The sequence below is a fragment of the Neophocaena asiaeorientalis genome, unplaced genomic scaffold (assembly GCF_003031525.2).
Source record: "Neophocaena asiaeorientalis asiaeorientalis breed wild unplaced genomic scaffold, Neophocaena_asiaeorientalis_V1.1 scaffold254, whole genome shotgun sequence".
In the NCBI taxonomy this organism is placed as follows: Eukaryota; Metazoa; Chordata; class Mammalia; order Artiodactyla; family Phocoenidae; genus Neophocaena; species Neophocaena asiaeorientalis.
The window spans coordinates 3,736,837-3,760,485 of record NW_020174705.1 but is presented as its reverse complement, the minus strand read 5'-3'; the positions used below and the strand labels follow the sequence as shown (position 1 = coordinate 3,760,485).

Below are 23,649 nucleotides of genomic sequence, written 5' to 3'. Positions count from 1 at the left end.
CCCCCGCCCCGAGCCCGCCTGCCCAGGCGCGCCCCCTTCAGGCCCGGGGCCGTCGTCCGGGCCGTCCGTCGCCGCGCGGCGGTCGGAGCCTAGCGCTCCCGGGACACTCTCTGGCCTCGCGATGAGCCCTGCGGTCCGCTGTCCCGGCCGCCTCGCACCGAGACCACCGAGGCGGCGCAGCCAACCCAGTGGGGCCAAGGCCTGAAGCCTGCGAGGCTGCCTGCCTTCCCGGCTTCCGGTCGGCCTCGCCCCGAGCCGGGCGGCTCCTTCTCCCTGCCGCCCCGATCGCCCCTGCCCGGGGCTGGGGTGTGAGAAACATGCCCCTCTCTGCCCTGGTCTTGGCGAGTCTGGGTGTGTCAGCTGGAGAGGGGGAGCTCCTCGGCCAGAAGCGCGCTCCTCCCTCGGGTTTCCGCTGGCGCTTCCTCTCGCGGCTGGCGTGAGCTCTTCCCCTATTCGGGGTGATGCTGCCAAAGGCTGGGTGGGGCCTGGGAAGCCCGAGCAGGTGGAGCCCAGAGGAAGAGCTGAACCAGGTGGTGGGAGGGCACCTTGGTCCCCTGGAAGCGCAGCAGGCCTGATGAGGGGTGTGCTTCAGAGATGATGCCATGCTTGGTCTGCAGCGAAACATTATTTGGAAGGCCTGTGAGTGTCTTCCAATAATGAAGCCTAGGAACTGACCTCTGGTGACCCCATCAGGGACCATCTCACATGAGGGCAGCCTGGAGCAAAAACCCGGTTTTTATCCTCTGGATCATATTTCCTGGGCACGTCCCATGTGCTGTGTCCGGCTGCTGGAACCACAGCAGTGAACACGACAGCATTTTCCTTCCTCTCTGGTGCTTAGTCTCTTGAGGGAGACAGCCAGAAAGCAGACAGGCATGCAAGAGCAATGCAGGTTTTAATAAGTGCACTGAAGAACACACATGAGGGGCCGGGATGAAGATGAAGATGGAGATGGACCTAGAGGTGGGGTTAACCTCAGTAGGATAGTCTGGGAAGGCTGGTGGGAGGAGGTGACATTTAAGCTAAGTCAGGAAGGGTGAGAAGCAGCCAGCCATAGGAAGAATGGGGTGAGAAAGAGCCTGGTGGAAGAAGGAAAGTGGGCCAGGGTGGATGGAGGGCAGTGACAGGGAAGCATGGTGTCAGGTGAGTCCATAGTGGGCCTGCAGAGCCCGAGGACCACAGGAAGAAGTTGGGTTTTACTCTGAGTGCAGTGGGGAGCCATCGAAAGGTTGAAGCGGGTGTGGGGGGCTGGTGGTGGAGAGGTTCTCACATTTGCATTAAGACCGTTGCTCTGAGTGTAATAATGCTTGGAGGGGTCTGGAGTGTACTTGAGGAGCTCTGGGGCTTGTTTCTGGGTGGATCTCAGTCCAACAAGGTAAACAGACAGGCACTGGAATTAGGGATTACAGGGAGAGCTTAAAACGGTTTATATGTTAGGGAGATGGGAGAACAGGTGATGGGTTCTCTTCAAAGATATTTCCTGTCACTATATTTGTACAGTAAACATGAATCAGGAGGGGGGAATAATGCAAGATGATAATGTTCTACCCGTGGCAGGTGAACATTGAACTAGAAACTTGGATGGTGGGGGTGGTTTCCAGGATACTGTGAGTGGGTGGGCTGGGAAATGTGGGTGCTCAATCGTCGGGCGGCAGGGATGCTGCGAGGTGCTGAAACCAACAGGAAACATTGGGACCCCGCCGACCTCCGTTTTAGAAAAAGTGTTCCTCTGCTCCTCTGCGTATGCGGGTGTTAACCTTATTGCCTTTTTATGGGGGTGCATCGTTCACCTGACTATGGGACTTCGTGGAAAGGCCTTTATTTTCCCCTCTCTTAGCTTGAATGTTTTCTCCTGGGGCTTGGAAGACACCCTGTACTTGGTGGAGGCCTTCAGCAATGCAGCTGAGGAAGTCTAGTCTGTCTTCTACCTTAGGTGCTTACTTCTCCTTTCTCTGCTTCTCTCCCTTTGAACAGAATCAAACCCCTCCACCCCCGACCAACACACACACTGCCCAGTTAGCCTCTTGACTTTGTTCAGCCTAAGCTTCCTTCTGACAGCTTCCTCCCCCTTATTAGAGAACTTATTTAATAAGCAAAATCAACCCCTTAATGACAGGTTATCATTTCAAGGACATTTTGCAAGGGACTGTGTGAGTGGGGACAGGGTTTGATCCTAAGGAATGCATCTCTAATGGTGCAGCTTTACGGTAGAGTTCCCTGGATTATGCCGTATGCCCTACCCCTTGCTTTAGGCAGAGCCCTGGCCAACACGTTTTTTGTTCTTTATTTTCAGACCTGGATCAGTGACATTCGAGCAGGAACTGTCCCCTCATGTGGGAACCATATCAAAGCCAGCTGCAGCTTAATTGCATTCAACTCTGACCGTCCAGGTAGGGAGGTGAACATGGTTGTGGGAATTCAGACATTGTCACCCTAGGTAGGGTGGGGCCAGAGGCTTGGAGGGGCCTCTCAGGGCTCAGAGGTCAGCACCATGACGGCCTTAGACCCCTGCAAACTGGTCAATGTGCAGTAGGCAGATTGCCTTTGCTTTGGGCATTGCCAGCACACTTTGTATAAACATGTTGGCTTGGTCTTCAAGAGCTTGGCCTGGAGGGTGAGGAGGGGGCTGTCGCCTTTGTTTCCAGCTATCCTCATATGCAATCCACTCCTCTTCTGGGAGCAGCTGGGGTCAATACAAACGCAAAAGCTCCCTGTGTTGGTTGAGACGCTTTTGGTTGTCAGTGATAACTCAGACCTCAAATTGACTTAAGCAAGAAATGGATACCTTTTTGGTTTATAGAACTAAGAATTCCAGAGGCTTCAGGCAGAGTTGTATCTCACTGTATCCTGATCTCTCTCCCTGTTCCTCGGCTCTGCTGCCCTTAGGTGAGGGCTTCTTTCTCAGGTAAAGCTGGGAAGGTGGCAACTGGTAGCCCCAAGCTGACTGCTTATGACCCACAGTGCCTTAAAGAGACAACCTTTTACCCTAGTGTCTTTGCACAGTCGATGTCACGGAAGGCTCTTGTGTGGGGCAGGAACCGAAACCTCTGCCAATCACTCTGTCCCAAACGGTGTGGCCTTACAGTTGGTGGAGGCTCTGGGAAGGTCCAAGGCTGAGCATTTGGGTCTTGTGTGTTCTGGGAGTCCTGGGTAACAGATCCGTATGAGGCCTGAAGTCAGAGTCCCCGTGTTTGTTTGACAGGCGTGCTGGGCATCGTGCCTCTGGAAGGCCAGGGAGAGGACAAGAGACATGTGACCCACCTGGGCTGCCATTCAGGTGAGTGGAGACTGGACCCAGGAAGCCTGGAACTTGCCCCTCCCTCCCTGGGGCCAAGGATTCATACTCACCTGGTCCCACAGCCCTGTGGCTGGCTGAATCCTTCCTGTTCTCCTCACTGTGCCTTCTGACAGACGGGGTCCGGATTGGAAGGCTGGTTCCTGGTTGAGAATTCTGGTCTGGGCAGAGAGGAGGGAAGCTGGGTGCTTCAGGTGGTCAGGCTGGAAGGAGGCGGATATGCACCGGCCGGTGCCAGGCTCCAGGCTGATGCTGGCTCCCCATCACTGCAGAAGATTCAACCCTATGTGGTTCTTAGCCCTGTGTGCTCACCTGGAGCCCAGCAGATCACCTCTCACCACCAGGCATCCTCTCCAGCCAGGCTGCTCAGGGCGCTCCAAGGAGGGGGCTGGTTGAGCTGCAGGGCCGGAGATGGGCCCTCACAAAGAGAGCTTTTGTCCACCACTACAGCTGCTTCTGGGGGCGCCCAGCAGTCCATCTGGCAGCCTGCCTGCTTTGAGGGAACAGTTTGCTCTCCTTGGGCTACAGCAGTGCTGGCCCAGCTGCCTCCCATTTCCCTGTCCAGCTGCAATGGCCATGGGCCCAGACCCTCTGGACTGCGCTCCTGGCTGCCTGTTGGGCAGCCTTGGGTGAGGGAAGGGGGCTGATCCTTCGTCCCTGGTCTGGGTGTGCAGCTCAGTGTAGCAGTCTTGATGAAGATGGTGGTGGTTAATAAAATGATGGTAGTGAAGACTGATGGAGAGCTCCCCGGGTGCTAAGCGTGTATCTGCGTTTTCTCACCTAATCCTTTTTTAAAATTTGAAACAACTTTTTCGAGGTATCATTTACATACTATAAACATTACTTGTTTTAAGTGAAGGATTCGATGACTTTTATTAAAGTTACAGGGTTGCATATCCCACCATCCAGTTTTAGAACATTTGCATTATTCCAGAAAGACCCCTTGTGCCCCTTGGCAGTTAATGCGTTTCTACCTTGGGCGCTGCAGCCTCAGGCATCCGTTGATCTTTCTGCCTCTGCTGCAGGGGCTGCAAGCTACTGTGTGGCCAGATCTGGCCTGCTGCCTGTCTTTGTAAATAGTTTTATTGGAACACAGCCACGCCTCTTCATTGACTTACCGTCTGTGGCTGCTTTTTCCAACAACTGCAGAGTTAAGGAGACAGACTGTATGTCCCTCAAAGCCTAAAATGTTTCCTATCCCAACCTTCACAGAAAACGTTTGCTGGTTTCTGCTCTACAGACTGGCCTTTTCTGGACGTTTCATATAAATGGATTCACACTATACATAGTCTTTCGAATCTGGTCTGTTACGTTTGGAATGATGTTTTTGCGATCCATCTAATGTAGCGCGTAGATGAAGTCTGCTTTCTCATCCATTCTCATACCTCTTTTTTATTTTGGCTGCGTTGGGTCTTTGTTGCTGCGCATGGGCTTTCTCTAGTTGTGGTGAGTGGGAGCTACTCTTTGTTGTGGTGTGCGGGCTTCTCATTGTGGTGGCTTCTCTTGTTGCAGAGCACAGGCTCTAGGCGCGCGGGCTTCAGGAGTTTTGGCACGCAGGCTCAGTGGTTGTGGCTTACAGGCTCTAGAGCTCAGGCTCATTAGTTGTGGTGCAGGGGCTTAGTTGCTCCTACACGGGCCTCCCACTGTTGTGGCCTCTCCCGTTGTGGAGCACAGGCTCCGGACGTGCAGGCTCAGCGGCCATGGCTCACAGGCCCAGCCGTTCCGCGGCATGCAGGATTCTCCCGGACCGGGGCACGAACCTGCGTCCACTGCATCAGCAGGCGGACTCTCAACCACTGCGCCGCCAGGGAAGCCCCCCGAAGTAGGTTTTTAAATAACCAGTTTTTCAGCTAAGAAAACTGAGGCTCAAAGAGTTAAAGAATTTAGCAGTGTTGGCATTGCTGCTGGCAGAGCCAGAATCGGAACCCAGGTGTTTTTAGGCACCATGCTGTTTGCTTCTTGATGCTTTTTCCTCATGGGGAAGTGGCCTCAAGTTGGTGTTGTCTGCAAGGTGGTGGGCCCCCTGTTACTGGGGAACCAGGCTTGTGTTGGCAGAACGTAGCCTCACTGTGGCTCCAGCTATCCAGAGCCTCTCCCTGCAGGAGCAGCCTTGCCAGAAAGCTGCTCTGAGGGTAGCTGAGCTCCAGCTCCTCAGAACCTGCTGTCTGGGCACCAGGCACCAGTCTGCCCTCTTAGGTGCTGGTGGGGCGGGGGGAACTGTGGTAGCCTGGGTTCTGGCTGCTGCCCTGACTTCAGGGTACCCTGCCTTCAGGGGCACCTTCTGCCTTTTGGCTCAGGGCCAAGTGGCCCTTTGGTCCAGGGGAACAGAAGGCTGGGAAGCATCTAGAGAGTGTTGCTGCATGACTGGGCTGTGGGGTCGTGGCTGGGGGCCTGCTCTGAGTTGGGAAACACCGTGTGTTGTGGTGAAGATGTAGGTTCTGAAGCTGGACTGCCTGCCTGACCCTCAGCCTTGCCCCTTCTTAGCTGTGCAGCTATGGGCAGGTTACTTAACCTCTCTGTCCTCGTGTCCTCTTCCTCCAGTTGGGGATGACACCACAGTGCTATCCTGATGGGTCGTTGTGAGGATTTGGTGAGATAAACACACACGAAGGCCACAAGCCTGCAGGCACAACTGAGCACTCAGATCGGCCACATCACCACTGCTCATTCCCTTGGGGGTGCCAGCGTCTGCACCCAGCCTGGGCCCTGCCCTGTTCCATGAGGAGCCCGGAGGGTGGGGTGGTAGGGCTTCCGTGGCCAGGAGTACGGGTTAGGGCTGTCCCAAGGTGTGCCTCTTCCCGTCTGCCCCTTCTCTTCCTTTTTTTTTTTTTAAGTTTTTAAAATTTTATTTATTTTTTTTGGCTGCATTGGGTCTTCATTGCTGCACGCAGGCTTTTCTCTAGTTGTGAGTGGGGGCTTCTCTTGTTGCGGAGCACGGGCTCTAGGCACGCAGGCTTCAGTAGTTGTGCCGCATGGGCTCAGTTGCTCCACGGCATGTGGGATCTTCCCAGACCAGGGATCGAACCTGTGTCCCCTGCATTGGCAGGTGGATTCTTAACCACTGCGCCACCAGGGAAGTCCCCGCCCCTTCTCTTCCTTGTCTCCTCTGGCAGGATGCCCAGGGTCAGTCTCTGGCCTGGGAGTAAAGTGTACCTGCTCGGCCCCCCTGGGGAGGCTGGCAGTAGGGATGGTCACTGTGCTCCTTGCTCTGGTGACTTGGGCCTGGCCGTCCTGCTCACATCTCCACTGCCCCCACACCTGAGCCCTGGCCTTGTCTCTGTCCCCCTGAAACCCCCAGTCTCACTTCCCCTCTGGGCTCTGGCTCACTCCAGAGCCCCACCACACTCCCGAGCCCCACCTCACTCTGTGCCCCACCTCCCCTCCCAACCCCCCAGAGATGAGCAGTTTAGGTTCTTTGGTTGCAAAGAACTGAGACTAACTCCAGCTTGCTTAAGCCAGAAAGGGATTTGGGAGACTCTTGGGGAGCTTCCAGAACTGAAGGAGCAGCTGGACGCACAGGCCTTAGGAGGGTCCTGGCTTGAGAGCTGACAGCTCCCTCCCAGCTGGCTGCTCTCCACCCAGGCCAGTCCCTAAGGCACCCTGTCGCTAGGCTTCCCATTCCTGGTTTAACTCCCTTCAGAGAGAAGCTGGCTGCCTGGGCTTGGGTCAGGTTCACTCCTGTAGGTGGGCCAGCCCTGGCTTGTCAAGGGGCAGAGAACTCCTAGGTCAGGCATGTCACTCCAGCCCCCTGCCTAGCCGATGTCCTAACCTGTGCCATCCTCCATATTCTCCAGGGCCTACTGTGCCCCCTGCAGGAAGCCTTCTCTGACCCCTGACCTTGGGGTCCCCCCTGAATTCACAGCCCGCCTCTTGCTGCATTTGCAGAGAAGTGTGTCTCTCCCTGTGGATGTGATGAGTGTCTGTTAGGGCTGGATGGCCTCTAGTCTGTCCTATATGTGAATCTTGTGGGGGCCGGCGCTTGTATCCATTCACCTGAGCTGGGTTCTGGATTTTGGGCGAATGCAGGTACCTGGTGATCCAAGGAGCTTCCTGCCCATCATCCTGCCAACCTCCCAGTGATGGGCCCTTGACCACCTTGGGATGCAGGGCTCTTGGGGATGTGTGTTGCTTGTGGGGGCCTGTAGCCTTGGCCTGTGGTCTCTAGAGGTGCCCTCCCCTCGAGGACTTTCAGCCTGCTGCCATGTAGGCAGAGGGGTCAGCTCAGAGGCCCTGGGCCGCGGTCCTGGCCTTGGGAGAGGGCACGGTGGGCTGGAACAGGACATTCCGGCGGGCCCACATCTGGCCCATGTCTGGCCCGTGTCAGCTGTTTCTCTCCCTCAGACCTGGTCACAGACTTGGACTTCTCTCCCTTTGATGACTTCCTCCTGGCCACGGCCTCAGCCGACAGGACGGTGAGTGGAGCGGCTGGAAGAACTATTCCAGGCCTTATGAGCCACCAGGGCCCTGCTGGTTTGCAGTCCAGCCCCTCCTGCTAAGTTCCTCAACCCACGCCAGCTCCCGTGTGCTCCCATGCGCTTACCCTGAGCTGTGGCCATGACCTGCGTTCTGCTGCTCGGCTGCCTGAGGACAGCAGGCCTGTAGTGCTGGGGGAGCAGTACGCTTGGCTCTCCCTACTCCCACATCTTCCCCTCGGCCCCTAACCACACCTTGTGACCCTGAGCCCGTCCCCTCCCTTCCCCTGGGGTAGGGGGCAGCCGGGGCAAGGCTGGCTGGAGGCAGCGAGGCCCCTCCCAGTCCTGGGCTCACGGACTCGCTCTTTCCTGCAGATGAAACTCTGGCGACTGCCTGTCCCTGGCGGGGTGCTGCCCTCAGAGCCTGGGCTGGTGCTGGGCCCTGAGGACGTCCAGGTGGAGGTGCTGCAGTTCCACCCCACCGCAGATGGCGTCCTGGTGAGCGCGGCGGGCAAGACCGTGAAGGTCTGGGATGCCACCAAGCAGCAGCCCCTCATAGGTATGGGCCACACTCACTGTCCCTCCCTGGGCAGCCCTGTCTGGCAGCACTTTGTTTCTTTGTTTATGATTTTGGTAACATGACTTTTAAGACACGTAACAAAGTTTCACATGTACGTGATATATATACACATATATATACATATATATGTATTTATGTATATGTGTGGGTGTGTGTATGTGTATGTTTGTATATGTGTGTGTATATATTACATATAATTTTACAAGGCTTGTTACAAACACCCCATCCCTCCCTAAATCCCATAGGCATGTGTTTTCATCTCACTTAGCTGTTTTTTCTGCTTTTTCCTCCATATGTCTAAGCAACTTCCTTATACTGTTATTTCTTGAATTGTGTGACATTTCAGTTTTGAAAACAAACTACTGATTTCTCCTCTAGGGGATGAGAATTTTGCTGTTTCTACATCCCCTCCCCCCCGGTGCTGCTTCTCTTATTTTCCCAGTATATATTGTCCTGGTCCATTTGGGCTGCTATAACAAAATCCCACAGACTGGGTGGGTTATAAACAACAGGCATTTATTTCTCACAGTCCTGGAGGCTGGAAGTCTAAGATCAAGGCACCAACAGATTCAGTGTCTGGTGAGGACCTGCTTCCTGATTCACAGATGGCCGTCCTCTGGCTGTGTCCTCATGTGGCAGCAGGGGTGAGGGAACTCTCTGGGGCCTCTTTTATAAGAGGCCTAATACCTTTCATGGGACTCCACCCTCATGACCTTATGAGCAGCACCCTCACTGCTGCTGCCCCTTTCCCGGAATTACCCCCAAGCCAGGCTCACCATGGTGATACCCCCACGTCTGGGGCTAGCACCAAGGGCTGACAGTGTACCGGGGTGTCTGAGGGACTCCCTCCTGACTGAGGAGCCGTCTTGTGCCACTTGCCCCCAAAGTGCTGCTGGTGCAGTGGAGGAGACCACCCTAACCTGGTGCAGGCCACCTGGCAGTGTGTCATCAGAGTCACCCCAGCTGTAACTAGCATCTCTCAAGCCCTTCTCGTGTGCCCAGCGCTGTGCTGAGGGCTTCACGTGGGAGGGTGTTGCCGTTCCCTGCTACAGGTGAGGTGAGGTTAAATAACTTGGCCAAGGCCACAGTGCAAGCAGGTGACAGGGCTGGGATTAACCTCGGGGGAGTAGACCTTGTCATAGTAGTTTCCTATTGCTGCAAATAGAATTACCCCGAAACCTGGAGGCTTATAACAGCTGGTAACGTTTATCATCTCACAGTTTCTGAACGTCAGGGATTTGGGAGCAGCTTAGCTGGGTGGCTCTGGCTCAGGGCTCCTCATGATGTTGGAGTTGAGCTGTCAGCTGGGGCTGCTGTCAATCTGAAGGCTGGACTGGGGTGGAGGGATCCACTTCCTAAGTGGTTCACTCACAGTGCTGGCTGTGGGAAGGAGGCCTCGGTTCTCCCCCATGGGCCTCTCTGTGGGCGGCTTGAGTGCCCTCAGTACACGGTAGCTGCTTCCCCTGGTGGACAGTCCAAGAGAGGCATCAAGGAGGAGGCCGAGGTGCCATTTACGCCCCAGCTTTGGAAGGCACATGCTCTTCGTTAGAAGCGAGTCTCTGAGTCCTGCTCACACTCAAGAAGAAGGGAATCAGGCCCCACATTTTGAAAGGAGGTGTTAGTTTCCTAGGGCTGTCGTAACGGAGTACCACAAGCAAATTTATTGTCTCACAATTCTGGGGACCAGAAGTCCAAAATTAAAGTGTTGGCAGGGTTGGTTCCTTTTGAGCTGTGAGGGAGAATCTGTTCCAGGTCCCCTTCTCAGCTTCTGTGGCTTCAGGTGTTTCTTGGGGCATGTCGATGGCCATCTTCCCTCTGTTCACATCATCTTCTCTCTGTGTATGCATCTTCTCTCTGATTTCCCTTTTCACAAGGACACCGTTCATACTGGATTAGGGTCCATTCTAGCAATATCAGCTGAACTTGATCATCATCTCAGGTCTCCCCAGTGGATCATCTGCAAAGACCCTATTTCCAAATAAAGTCACCTTCACAGGTGCTGAGGGTTAGGACTTCAGCATCTTTTTGTGGGGGACACAGTTCAGTCTATAACAGGAGGAGTGTCAAAGAATTTGTGGACACATTTTAAAACTGTCACGCTGTTGGGGGAGGGAATGGGGATGGCCCGAGTAGGGGCCCAGGGCGGGTGTGTGTGTGACATGTCCGTGGTCTGTGGGGGTTGGGGGGATGTTGGTGATTGAGCAGAGTGGGGTGGCCCAGAAGCAGGGAGCCTGGGAAGGGAGTGGGAGCGTGGCCTGAGGAGGGCAGGGCTGAAGGAAGCAACCCCCAACAAAAGCATCCCCCCCCAATCTGGGAGGAGCTGCTGCCCTTGCTCCTCTTCCCGACGCACCCTCGCTGCTGCTGCCCCTTTCCCGGAATTACCCCCAAGCCAGGCCTGCCTGCGCCCGCTTCCCTGATGCCCTCATTGCATGGGACAGGGTTGGGGGGACCCTGGACCCCTCCTGACCTTGGCCGCTTCTCTGCAGAGCTGGCGGCCCACGGGGACCTGGTGCAGGGTGCCACCTGGAGCCGGGACGGAGCCCTGGTGGGCACAACATGTAAGGTAAGGGTGGGCGGTGAGACTCGAGTAAGTGCCTGTGGGGGGCCTGAGGCATGTGCAGCTCTGCCAGGGCTGTCGTGTCGCAGAGCCCATGTCCTGGGCTGTACCTGTCAGACTCGGCAGTACTTGTGGGGCAGCAGCAAACTGAGGCCAGGATAGGTGTTCACCTTCCTTGTCCTCATGCCTCTGGCTCATACCTGTCTCTTGAAGCCCCCACCCCACTAAAGAAAGACCCACATTGGACCTCTGGGGCTCCCAACTCCACTCTCAGCCAGCCTCACCTGGCTGCCTGGCTGCTTTGTCCAAACTGCCTGCCTCTCCGTGAGGGTCATGTTAGGCAGCGTCCACAAGCTGGGCACTGTGCTGGCCCTCCGGCCAGTCAGAAGGCCTCAGGGTCCTCGGTGATGCCAGGTCCTGTGCCCACTGAGTCCTGTGCTAGTGGGGGTGGCCGATGTGGGTCCAGGGATCGTACAGATAAAAGGATAATTGTGACCCAGGCTGTGAAAGAGGGACATGAGGTGCTTTGAGTGGTTGGAGAGGCCAGGGGAGGCTTGGCCTCTGGCAAGGGCTGTGAGGGAAGGGTTCATGGTGTGGGGCAGGGGGAGCGTGCTGGGGGCAGAGAGCAGAGCTGCGTACACAGGGTCGCGCTTGTTACTACAGAATCAACAGGAAAGCACTGGAGTGTTTTTAAAACCAGAGGTGGGTGGCTGAGGTGTGAGGCGAGCAGATCTGCATTTTGAGGCTCCCCTGCTGCAGTGTGGACAGAGAATTGCAGGCGGGGACGAGGGAGCTGGGGAGGAGAGAGCTGTAGGGTTGGTGGTGGGCTGTGTGTGAGGGGTGGGGGGGCCCGAGGCCAGCTCCTGGGCTACAGGCTGGAGGAGGCCTGCCACCGAGACTGGGCACTCCGCAGGTTGGAGGTGCCGGGGAGGTCTGGGCGGAGGTGTCAGTTGAGTCCGTGCAGTTGGCTCTGGGCAGTGGTCTGAGCGGAAGGTGGAGGCCTGGGTGGCGTCTGTGTTTATGTGGCACCTGCAGAGGGACGAGAGTGCCCTGAGTGGGAGAGAAGGGTTGAGAGCAGAGGCAGAGGGAGCCTGAGGAAGGACCAGAACCTGCGAGGAGACGGGGGAGCACCTGGTGGGAGGAAGGAAGCCCTGAGAACTAGGCTAAAGGGCGTCCAGGGAACATGGGAAGTGTCTGAGAAGACGTGGCTGACACACACCTGTGGATTTGGGTCGTGAGACCTTCAGGAGCTTGCAGGGTGTCTGCTGCCTGAAACCACACGTGAAGGAAGGTGGGAGGCGAGGAAGGATGGGGTGGGGGGGGGAGCAGGGCTGGCCGGGGTGGGGTTGAGGATGCCTCTGAAGAGAAAATGTGGGGCCTGCATACACGGGAGGATCCTATTTCCCACTTTCTCTTCTCTCTGCCTTCTTGGAAGCCCCATTTCCTGGTCTTCATCCACTTTCCCCCCCTGTTTGGTTTATTAAACATTAGGCTCCAGACATTGGCCTGAGCTCTGGGGGTCGAGAGGTAAATCAGACGGGGCTACTGTCCCCTTAGATCCCTAAGGAGCCATGCTTGAGGGCAAGGCAGTCACATGGTTCCCTTGCTCGGGCAAAACGATGGTGACACAGCTTCCCAGGGACAGTGAGGTCGGGGCTACCCTTACTGAGGAGGGGACAGGTGTCCCAGGCAGAGGGACCAGCCTGGACAGAGTCCTGTGTTTGGGCTGTGACCTCCCCCTCCACTGAGAAACCCCCTCTGTGCTGTCTCCACAGCGTGTGTGTGTGTGTGTGTGTGTGAGTGTGAGAGAGAGAGAGAGAGACAGACAGACAGAATGAGACAGGATGGGAGCGAGGAGGAAGCTGGAAGGGAATTGTCATGGGAGGTGTTTTGATCACCCAAGCATAGTAGTTTATGCTTGTTTTACAAATTTTGGAGAGCAGTGAAAAAGTAAAGAAGCAAAAAAAAAAAAAAAAGTCACCTGTAACCCTTCCACCCAGGGACAGGGCCTGTCACCATTTTGACATCTTTCTCTCTATGCTTTTTCTATACATGTAGGACTCATACTCTCCATGTTAGTTTTTTGTTCCACATAATAAACATTTTCTCTAATTCATCAAAAATTTAATAAATGTCATGGGAAATATTTAATCATATAGATTCACAGTTTTCTCAGTGGAGCTCCTACTCTCAGAAGCGTGGATTACTTCCAGTTTATGTCACTGTTATAAGCTGTAACGTTTGAATGTATCTGTATATAGGGTTTTTCTCTGCCTTCTCTGTGAGTTTCTTAGCCTAGAGCAGGGGCAAACTTTTTCTGTGAAGGGCCAGATAGTAGATGCTTTGGGTTTTGCAGGCCAGGCTGTCTCTGTCAGTGCACCTTGTAGCAGAGCAGCAGCCATGGGCAGTACATACATGAAGGGCGTAGCTGTGTCCCAGTAAAACTGCATTGGTAGAGCCAGGTCTCAGGCTGGATGTAGCCCGTGGGCCTTAGAGCTTGCCCACCCCCACCTAGATTCCTATGACGGATGTTGCTGACTGCAGGCTGTGAAGATTCTTAAGGTGGTTGATACATTTTAGCCAGCGGCTTTCTAGAGGAGGCGGCCCTGGGGCTGTTCTGTGAACGCCTTGGGCTCCAGCTTGAGCTTTGCGGGAAGACATGTGTCCGTGGGTGCGCAGTCAGCCCTCTGAGCCTGGAGGTTGAACAGAGCAGGGCTGCACATCCCACATGTGAGTCCGTGAGGAAGTGTGCGGAAAGCCCCAGCCCCTGAGGGAGGGCCCCGCTCTTCCTCCTCCTCACAGTTCCATTGGGTGCCTGAGGTGGTCAGAGCTGCAGCGCGTGGCCACGGGCAGCTTGACAGAAGTGCAGCAGGAAGGGGCCTTGGTTCCCATGGTGAAGGAGCAGTCCTGTGTAGACAGGTGATGTTCTGAGCAGGGACTGGCCTCAGCGACGGCCCACACATCAGCCTGCCTGGGCCACGGCCCTGGATGGGGAGGAAGGCAGCTTCTGTAGAGCTCGCCCGGGCCACCTGCCAGCACCCCACCCTGCCCGCAGGTACTGTGGCCTGGACGGCCCTTCACTCGAGAGCCGCAACCCATGAGGCCAGTCTAGCCTGTGGCCTCCGCCCTGCGTCCACTCGGCTACAGGCCCCCAGCCCAGCCCCAGGCAGGGTGTCTAGGGAGCAGGTGTCTGGGGGCTGGATGTGGGTCGTTCCCTGTGGAGCAGCCAGAGGTGCCCGTGCTCACCAGAGCTCCCGGCCCAGCTGGGCCTGATACGAACCGGACCCCCCAGAGTGTTTGGAACCCCCAGTGTGGTTGAGTCTGGCTTTGACGAGGCTGCAGAGGAATCGATTAGGAGGCAGGCACTCTCCCGGGGGGTCCTGTCTCCCAGGGGTCCTGCTGTGTTCAGAGGCAGCCAGCTGAGGGGTGTGGCCGGGGACAGGGTAGGGTCAGCTGAGGCCGAGCCTGAGGCCACGCGAGGGCTTTGTTCTGAGGGCAGCAGTCACTGTGGTGGAGGACACGGTGTGGGGGTGGGGTGATGGCAAGGAGCAGATCAGCCTTCAGGAGGGGGGCCAGCGCAGGGAGAAGTGACTCCCTGGGGGAAGGCCTGGCAGAGCATGGGGCTGTGGGTACCTAGGAGGGGGCCGAGGGCGTTGGGTCCAGGGACTGCTTGCAGATGCCTTGTGGAACTATGCGGGAGCTGTCCCTGTTGAGGCAAGGGGGCTGGGCCCTGTCCCCATGCTGACCAGTCACTGGACATGCGCATGGCTGTGGGCAGCAGGGCCAGGAGGGGTGACAGCTGCGAGCCCTCAGCACCCAGGGACGGAGGGCCTCACCACAAACCCTGCAGCCACGGCAGTCCCCAGGGTGCCATCCCTGGGGACAGCTTTCCCAGGATCTGGCTGCGACCTTGCGAGAGGAACCCTGGGCTGCTGGTCTCATCCTCTTCCTCCCCACCACCCAGGCTGGGCTCCTGAACTCTGGACTGCCCCCCTGCTGGTTACAGGGGGCGTCTCTGTTGTGGGGGTCCAGCCCCACGTCCCTAGGGGTCTGAGCCCCATTTACGATCAAGATTGGGCCCGGAGCGGGGCGGGTGGAGAAGGAAGAGCTACCCAGTCACAGAGCACCCTGTCCCCATTGTGTCCTGGGACGGCGACTCAACTCCTTACCTGCTGGTGTCTTGTGGGGAGGGATTAGTGGAGCAGGCCATCTCTGAGTCTGGTGGACCTCTGTGCCTTCTCCGCCCTGAGCCCAAAGGCGCAGGGACGAGAAACATAGATTTCCCAAGTGGGTTGCCTGGAGTGGTGCCCAGGGGAGGCCCCCCAGCTCCCACCCCAGTTCCTAGACCTGGTTACCTGTGGGGACACAGGGCCTCGCGATACTGTTGATGTGGGTGCGGCATCCTGGGGGAGGACGCTGTCCTTGAAGGGTGTCACATGTCAGCAAGTGCCGGGTATCACCACAGTCCTGTGTCCACTGCCCCTTCCTTTGCTGTAAAGGGAGCCTCAGGATCCTGAACGGGTTAGTCAAAAACCGCAAGCCCTTGGGGAGTGGTGCAGGAGGGGGGCTGCCCCTGTGACCGCAGTCCAGGTGGAGGTGCCCATGGGTTTGTTCTGAGAGTGCGGGAGGAGCCCGTGAGGGGCCAACCCTCAGCAGGAGGGAGCCTGAGCCCCTCTTGACCAGTGGTCGGCAACATTCTTCTCATCAGGGCCTCCCTGGTCTCCACACTGTGCTCCCCGCCAACCCCATGGGGAAAACCTTCTTGGCTACTTGGTTATGACTCCTGTCCTGCCTTGGAGCAGTTCTACCTGCAGGCTTCCTGATGCCCCTGCAGGGCGAGGGACTGGCTCAGCCCAGTGAAGCCCGTTCTGGCTCCCCTCCCAGCTCCTGCGGCCGAGGGGAGGAGCAGGTGGCCGCTAGGGGGCACGCTGGCCCCACAGATGGCTGGGCTTGGCCAGCTAGGCTCCCACTCCACCGGGAGTGGGCCTGTGAGCCCAGCGCCTCGGCAGCCCAGTGCCACCCCTGCTGCCCGGCCCTGCAGGCCCTACCAGTGCCAGTCCAGCCCCCAGTGCCCAGTCTGAAGCCTGGTCTGGACCTCCTGTTGGAATTCTGCACTCGATGGCCCAGCTGCCTTTAGGGAGGTGCCCACGTCCCAAGACTGTGCCTCCGACCTGTGAGAAGTGCTGCCATCACCCTCACCCCACCCTGGGCTCGGGGGTTTGCCCAGGTCACAGAGCACATCAGTGGTGGATTTGGCGTCCTAACCCTGCCTGTCTGGTCTCGACAGGGGTAGGAGTGGCCCTTGCTGCCAGGAGGCCTTCCATCTTGCCTGTCATCTGTCGAGATCCAATGTCGCTCACTGCTTGACCCATCCTCTGTCTGTCCCGTGCTGCCCTGTCTCTGTTCTCAATCTCTGGTTCTTTCACTGTCCCTTGCTCTCTTTTCTGTGTCTATAGTTGTCTCTGTTCTCTGTCTTTCTCTCTTTCTGTGTCTCTGTTCTTCTCTGACCCTCTATCTTTCCCCATCCTCTCTCTGTCTCTCACTGTTCTTTCTGCCTGTCTCCATCCTGTGTCCCTCACTGTCCTTGTCTGTCTGATCGCTGTCTGTCTCTAAGCAGCCTCCTCCCGACCGAGGCTGTGGAGTGGACGGTGCCTCAGAACTAACCACTGGACTGTGCCTGGTGCCCACTTGGCACGTAGCCAGTGCTCAGTAAACTGCAGCTGGAAGGAGAACCCTGGGACCCTGCCCGTGAAGGCCTGTGAAGGGAGGCCTGGCTTTTGAGGCCTTTGCAGGCTGACCCCTCCCTTGTCCAGCTGTGTGCTTGCCTGCTGCCCCCCAGTCCTGCCATTCATTCTCCCTGTATGAGCTCGTCTTCCCTCCACGTCTCGTGCCAGCGAGCTCCTGTCTCCACATCTTTGCTCATTCTCTTCCTCCTCCCTCGAATGCCTTTCCCTTCCCAGTACAAGCTCCACTTGTCCTCTGGGCTCAAGTCAGGTCCAGGTTCCTCCCCAGAGTTACCTGTAATCACCTCTGGGTTGCAGACACCAGCACTCAGCAGAGACTGTCTGCTCTGTCTGAATCCCAAGCACCTAGGCAGGGCCAGGCAGACAGGGCCAGGAGTCCCCATATTCCCCTCCCTACTCCACCTTGCATTAGTGAGGTACGTTTGTTATAGTTAAACCAATGTTGCTACAGTAACTAAACTCCGCAATGTACATTAGGGTTCACTCTTCCATGTTTTTTTGTTTTTTTTAAACAAACCTGGTCTTTCTTTTTTTAAAAAAAATATTTATTTATTTATTTGGCTGTGCTGGGTCTTGGTTGTGGCACGTGGGATCTTCGCTGCCGCTTGCGGGATCTTTGTTACAGCATGCAGGATCTTTAGTTGTGGCATGCGAACTCTTAGTTGCGGCATGTGGGATCTAGTTCCCCAACGAGGGATTGAACCTGGGCCCCCTGCATTGGGAGCGTGGAGTCTTAAGCCACTGGACCACCAGGGAAGTCCCCAGGGTTCACTCTTGATGTGCTTCCTGTGGGTTCCCACAAATGCATGACATCATGTATCCATCATTACAGCTTCACACAGGATAGTTTCACTGCCCTAAAAAAGTGGCCTGTGCTTCACCCGTTCATCCCTGCCTTCCTCTTCCCAAACCCCTGGCAACCACTGATCTTTTTGTTGTCTCTGTAAGATTTGCCTTCTCCTGGATGTCAAGTGTCATAGTTGGAATCAAAGAATATGTAGCCTTTCCAGATGGGCTTCTTTCACTTAGTAATATGCATTTATAGGTCTTCCGTATGTTTTTGTGGACTGATAGCTATTTTTTTAAAATTTTGGTATAAAAAACACATATAAAAGTTGCCGTCTTAACCATTTTAAATATACAGTTCTAATATTAAGTATATTTACACTGTTGTGAAACGGATCTCCAGAACTGAAACTCTACACCCACTGAACAACTTCTCTTTGGCCCCTACCCCAGCCTCTTGTAATCATTTTACTTTCCATATCTATGAATTTGACTACTTTAAATACCTCATACAAATGGAATCATACATTATTTGTCCTTCTGTAAATGGTTTATTTCATTTAGCATAATGTCCTTAAGGTTCATTCATACTGTAGCATGTGACAGGGTTTCCTTTTTCAGACTGAAAAGTATTTCATTGAATGTGTATACCATGTTTTGTTTTGTTTTGTTTTTTGGCTGTGTTGGGTCTCTGCTGCTGTGTGCTGGCTTTCTCTAGTTGCAGCGAGCGGGGGCTACTCTTTGTTGCGATGCATGGGCTTCTCGTTGCGGTGGCTTTTCTTGTTGCGGAGCACAGGCTTCAGTAGTTGCAGCACGCAGGCTCAGTAGTTGTAGCATACGGGCCCTAGAGTGTGTGGGCTTCGATAGTTGTGGCGCATGGGTTCTAGGGTGCGCAGGCTTCAGTATTGTGGCGTGTGGGCTCAGTAGTGTGGCTCTCGGGCTCTAGAGTGCAGGCTCAGTAGTTGTGTCGCACGGGCTTAGTTGCTTTGTGGCATGTGGGATCTTCCTGGACCAGGGATCAAACCCGTGTCCCCTGCATTGGCAGGCGGATTCTTAACCACTGTACCCCCAGGGAAGTCCCATGTTTTGTTTATCCATTCATCTGTCAGTGGACACTTGGGTTGCCTCTGTGTCTTGGGTATTGTGAATAATGCTGCTGCGAACATGGGTGTGCAAATATTTCTTTGTGACCCTATTTTCAGTTCTTTTGGGTTTATACCCAGAGTTGCTGGATCATATGATAATTCTATTTTTAATTTTTTGAGGAACTGCTAGACTGTTTTCCATAGCATCTGTACCATTCTATGTTCCCACCACCATGCACAAGGATTCCAGTTTTCCACACCCTCACCAACACTTGTTATATTCTAGATTTTTTGATAGTAGCCATTCTGTCGGGTGTGAGGTGATATCTTGCTATAATTTTCATTTGCATTTCTCTGAGGATTAGTGATGTTAAACATCTTTTCACTTGCTTGTTGGCCATTTGTGTACCTATGGGAAAATGTCTATTCAAGTTCTTTGCTCATTTTTAGTTGGTTTATTTGATTTTTCGTTTTTGAGTAATATGAGTTCTTTATATGCTCTGGATATTTATTCCTTATAAGATAGATGATGTGAAAATATTTTCTCCCATTCTGTAGGTTGTCTTTTTACTCTGTTGTGGCCTTTGATAAACAAAAGTTAAGTTTTACGTAGTCTCATTTGTCTATTTTTGCTTTTCTCTGTGCTTTGTTATCGTATTTAAGAAATCATTACCGGGCTTCCCTGGTGGCAAAGTGCTTAAGAATCCGCTTGCCAATGCAGGGGACACGGGTTCGAGCACTGATCTGGGAAGATCCCACATGCCATGGAGCAGCTAAACCCGTGCACCACAACTACTGAGCCTGTGCTCTAGAGCCTGTGAGCCACAACTCCTGAAGCCTGGGCGCCTAGAGCCCATGCTCTGCAACAAGAGAAGCCACCACAATGAGAAACCTGCGCATCACAACTAGAAGATGCCTGTGCACAGCAACAAAGACCCAATGCAGGCAAAAATAAATAAATAAATAAATTTTTTAAAAAAGAAAGAAATCATTACCAAATTCAATGTCATGAAGTTTTTCCCCTATGTTTTCTTCTTGGAGTTTTATGGTTTGGGGTCTGAGCTATTTATTTTTTTATCGCTGAACAATATTCCGTTGTATGAATGTACCACAGTTTATTTATTCATTCACTTACTGAGGAACTTCTTGGCTGCTTCCAGTTTTTTGCAAGTGCTATAAACATTTATGTGGATATAAGTTTTTAACTTATTTCGGTAAATACTTAGGATATTAGGTAAATACAGTTGCTGAATCATGTAGTAAGAGTTTTTTTTTTTTTTTTTTTTAAAGCTTTGTAAGAAACTGCCAAACTGTCTTCTAAAGTGGCCTTAATCATTTTGCATTCCCACCAGAAGTGTGAATGAGAGTTCCTGTTGCTCCACATCCTCACCGGTATTTGGTGTTGTCAGTTTTTTTGTTTCTTTTTTTTTTGTGGTATGTGGGCCTCTCACTGTTGTGGCCTCTCCCGTTGCGGAGCACAGGCTCCGGACGCGCAGGCTCAGCGGCCATGGCTCACGGGCCCAGCCGCTCCGCGGCATGTGGGATCTTCCTGGACCGGGGCACGAACCCGTGTCCCCTGCTTCAGCAGGTGGACTCTCAACCACTGCGCCACCAGGGAAGCCCTGGTATTGTCAGTTTTTTGAAATTTAGCCATTCTAGTAGGTTTGTAGTGGTAGCTTATTGTTGTTTTAATTTACAGTTCCTTAATGAGATACAGTGTTAAGCATCTTTTCATGTTTTCATTTTTCATCTGTGTATCTGTTTTGGTGAGGTGTCCATTCTGGTCTCTTGCCTATTTTTAATTTTTTTTTCCTAGTTTTAAGTGTTCTTTGTGTTTTTTGGATGTAAGTTCTTTCTCAGATATGTGCTTTGCAAATGTTTTCTCCCAGTCTGTGGCATGTCTTTATTTTCTTAACAGTGTCTTTTGCAGACCAGTAGTTTATAATTTTAATGAAGTCCAATTTATCAGTTTTTTCTTTCATAGGTCACACTTTTGGTATTGTATCTAATAGGTCATTGCCAAACCCAAGGTCACCTAGGTTTTCTCATATGCTATCTTCTAGAGGTTTTATAATAAAGGTTTGTGTTTTTATGTTTAAGACTATGATCCAGGGCTTCCCTGGTGGCGCAGTGGTTGAGAGACCGCCTGCCAATGCAGGGGACACGGGTTCGTGCCCCGGTCCAGGAAGATCCCACATGCCGCAGAGCAGCTGGGCCCGTGAGCCATGGCCACTGAGCCTGCGTGTCTGGAGCCTGTGCTCTGCAACGGGAGAGGCCACAACAGTGAGAGGCCTGCCTACCGCAAAAAAAAAAGAAGACTATGATCCATTTTTAGTTGATTTTTGTGAAAGATGTAAAGTCTGTGTCTAGATTCATTTCTTTGCATGTGGATGCCTAGTTGTTCCAGCACCATTTGTTGAAAAGACTGTCTTTGCTCCATTGTATTGCCTTTGCTCCCTTGTCGAAGATCAGCTGGCTGTAGTTAAGGGGGTCTTCCTCTGGGCTCTCTGTTCTGTTCCATTGATCTATTTGTCTATTTTGTGCAGATCCACACCGTCCTGATTACTGTAGCTTTAGAATATAGCCGGGAAGCAGCAGTCCTCCACCTTTGTTCTTCTCCTTTATTTTGTGTTGACCATTCTGAGTCTTTTGCCTCTCCACATAAGCTTCATAATCAGTTTGTCGCTATTCACAAAACTTGTTGGGATGTTCATTGGGATTGTATTGAATCTATAAGTCAAGTTGGGAAGAGCTGATATCTTGACAATATTGAGTATTCCTAACTGAACATGGAATATCTCTGCATTTGTTTAATTCTGTGATTTCTTTCAGCGGTTTTGTAGTATTCCTCATGTAGATCTTATACGTATTTTGTTAGTTTTTTTTTTGGCTGTGCCGCGTGGCATGCAGGGTCTTAGTTCCCCGACCAGGGATTGAACCTGTGCCCCCTGCAGTGGAAGCATGGAGTCTTAACCACTGGACCACCAGGGAAGTCCCATTTTGTTAGATTTCTAGCTAAGTATTTCATTTTTGTGGGGTGCTGATGTAAATGATATTGTGTTTTTAATTTCAAGTTCCAAATGTTCATTGCTGGTTGATTGTTTTTTGAAATAAGAAAATATGAATCTGTGCTGATCGGAAAAAAGTGGAGCTGTACTAAGATGTAAAAAGGAAAAGCTGATCACCCCTCACCTGCCTCACCCCTGGTGCCAGCATTAAAACATGGCCCGTGCCTGTCAAGACCTTTCTCCTTACTCAGCAGACTTGCAAAACATACAGGAATGTGGTCAGACAAATGGAGTTTTTTACTTTTACCACAGTAGAATCACACCACACCGCGTAACTCTGCATCTTCCTTTCTGCAGTTAACAGTTTATCATGGCCAAGCCTGTAAATAGTCAACGGATACAGATTCCGCCTCCTCTCCCCCAGTTCTTTATGCATGTACATTTGTGTACACTTTCACACTCACACACGCAGAGAGATTATTCCACAGAAAGAAAGCTGTTTATATAAGGTATGGGCATTTTGTTTTGGTATTTTTTTTCTTCTTTTTTCGTCTGTTCCCATCCCCACCCTCAGTCAGGTATTCTGAACCAGTAACTGTGTGCTGAGTGATAGATGGATGTGCAAGCTTGCTGTCCTGGTTAGACGCCAAGTTAAGTGTAGAAATTATGTTGTCCTGTGAGCCCCTCTAGGCTGGGCTGAGCACAGGGCTGGACACGTGTGTAGTGGCTGGGAGCCTAGAGTTTGGTTCTGGTCCTCAGTTTCTCCATCTGTGAAGGGGTCATGGTGATAGCACAGCTTCATAAGGTGGTTGGAAAGATAGGGTGAGTTCATGCGTGTCACATAGTAGGTGCTCCGGAAATGTGAACTCTTGTCACAGTCTTTGTTGTGGGTGACGGGCTGGAAAGGGGGCTTGCCCCCTGCTGTGAGAAGGAGGAACTGGGCTGGGGAGGGGTCGCCTGGTGCCTGATGCTCAACCTGTGTACTGGGTGTGGGACCATCAGAGCCTAGGGGTGGGGGAGATAGGCCACCTCCCAGAGGACCTCCCCGGCCTAATTGTGCTGTTTTCTCCTCTCTGCTTTTCCAGGACAAGCAGTTGCGCATCTTTGACCCCAGAGCCAAGCCCGAGGCCTCCCAGGTGAGTTGTGTGGGCAGCGGAGCTGGATTGAGGCCCCAGCGGCTCCAGCAGGCGCGGGCAAGGGCAGCTCAGCCTCTGACACACAGATTCTGCCACGCCCCGTGCCCCTGGCCGAGGCCTGGCGGGTACGTGAGGGTCACCTGGGAGGTGGCTCGAGGCTCTTTCTGGGAAGCATGTTCTGCGTCTTGGGAGGATCCAGCTTTGATCACAGGGTGGGGGCAACCAGGCCGCCCACAGGCCTTCGGTGGAAGCATCCTGTGGCTTCAGGAAGCTAATTTGAGATTCCAACTTCCTCTCCTTTGAAACCCTCATCTCTACCCACCTTTCCTGGTACGGTCAGCGGAGGCCAGCCACAGAGGAGCCAAGAAGACCCAGCCCCCACCCTCTGCACCCCTCCAGGCCCTGGTGCTGGGGGGCCTGCCTGATCTGTGGGCCCCGGGCGCTGAGTGGGTTCGGTTTGTGTCTGGCTGTGCATGGGTGCATGTGGCCCTTTGAGTTCCAAATGAGGAGGGCAGGCGATGGGTTCATGCTGCAGGCATTGAGCCACTGGGGACTCGTTCATTCATTTGAGAACAACTTGGTGCCAGGCATAGAATGTTCTGTGGTGAACGAGACAGACACGGGGCAATTGCTGGGGGGCTCCTCTTGCTGGAGTGATTTAGTGCTTCCCTGAGGAGCTGGCTTGGGGCTGAGGCCTGAGTGCTGCTGTGGATGGCCTGGGGCGGGCTCAGCTTGTCCTAGGAGCCTGAGTCAGGGGCTTGTCACCTGTGCTTTGGGAGCCATTAGGGTTATAAGCCAACAGTGAAATGAGCGGATTTACATTTTTAAAAATTCTTCTAGAAGCTGAGGAGCCTTCTTTCCTGAGGAAGGTGCAGTTCAGGGTTCTGCTGCCAGCTCGTGGGCAGAGCTCCCCAGCGAGGCCCCAGGCCCAGCAGAGATGTCTCATCTCCATTTCTAGGACTTGTTCCCCACCCGGGGTCAAGGGTAATCCACCAGTCTAAACCCAAGCAGTAGTAGCGCACACAGAGAGAGAGAGAGAGAGAGAG

At 53.7% G+C, this 23,649-nt stretch overlaps 1 protein-coding gene across 2 annotated transcripts in view; it reads left to right on the top strand.

Annotated features, from left to right (window-relative positions):
- Nucleotides 1–579: 579 nt before the first annotated feature.
- The window catches only part of CORO7 (coronin 7), a 57,116-nt gene continuing 34,046 nt past the window's right edge, over nucleotides 580–23,649 (top strand). Inside the window, exons 1-7 of one of the 2 annotated variants that reach the window (XM_024759469.1) lie at nucleotides 580–639; nucleotides 2,294–2,390; nucleotides 3,203–3,277; nucleotides 7,637–7,707; nucleotides 8,083–8,266; nucleotides 10,774–10,850; nucleotides 22,553–22,603. In XM_024759469.1, the coding sequence (XP_024615237.1) occupies nucleotides 595–639; nucleotides 2,294–2,390; nucleotides 3,203–3,277; nucleotides 7,637–7,707; nucleotides 8,083–8,266; nucleotides 10,774–10,850; nucleotides 22,553–22,603 (600 nt within the window). In that variant the 5' untranslated portion in view covers nucleotides 580–594. Of the gene's footprint in view, nucleotides 640–918; nucleotides 964–2,293; nucleotides 2,391–3,202; nucleotides 3,278–7,636; nucleotides 7,708–8,082; nucleotides 8,267–10,773; nucleotides 10,851–22,552; nucleotides 22,604–23,649 lie in introns of those variants that run through there. The other variant, XM_024759470.1, reaches the window with a different exon arrangement.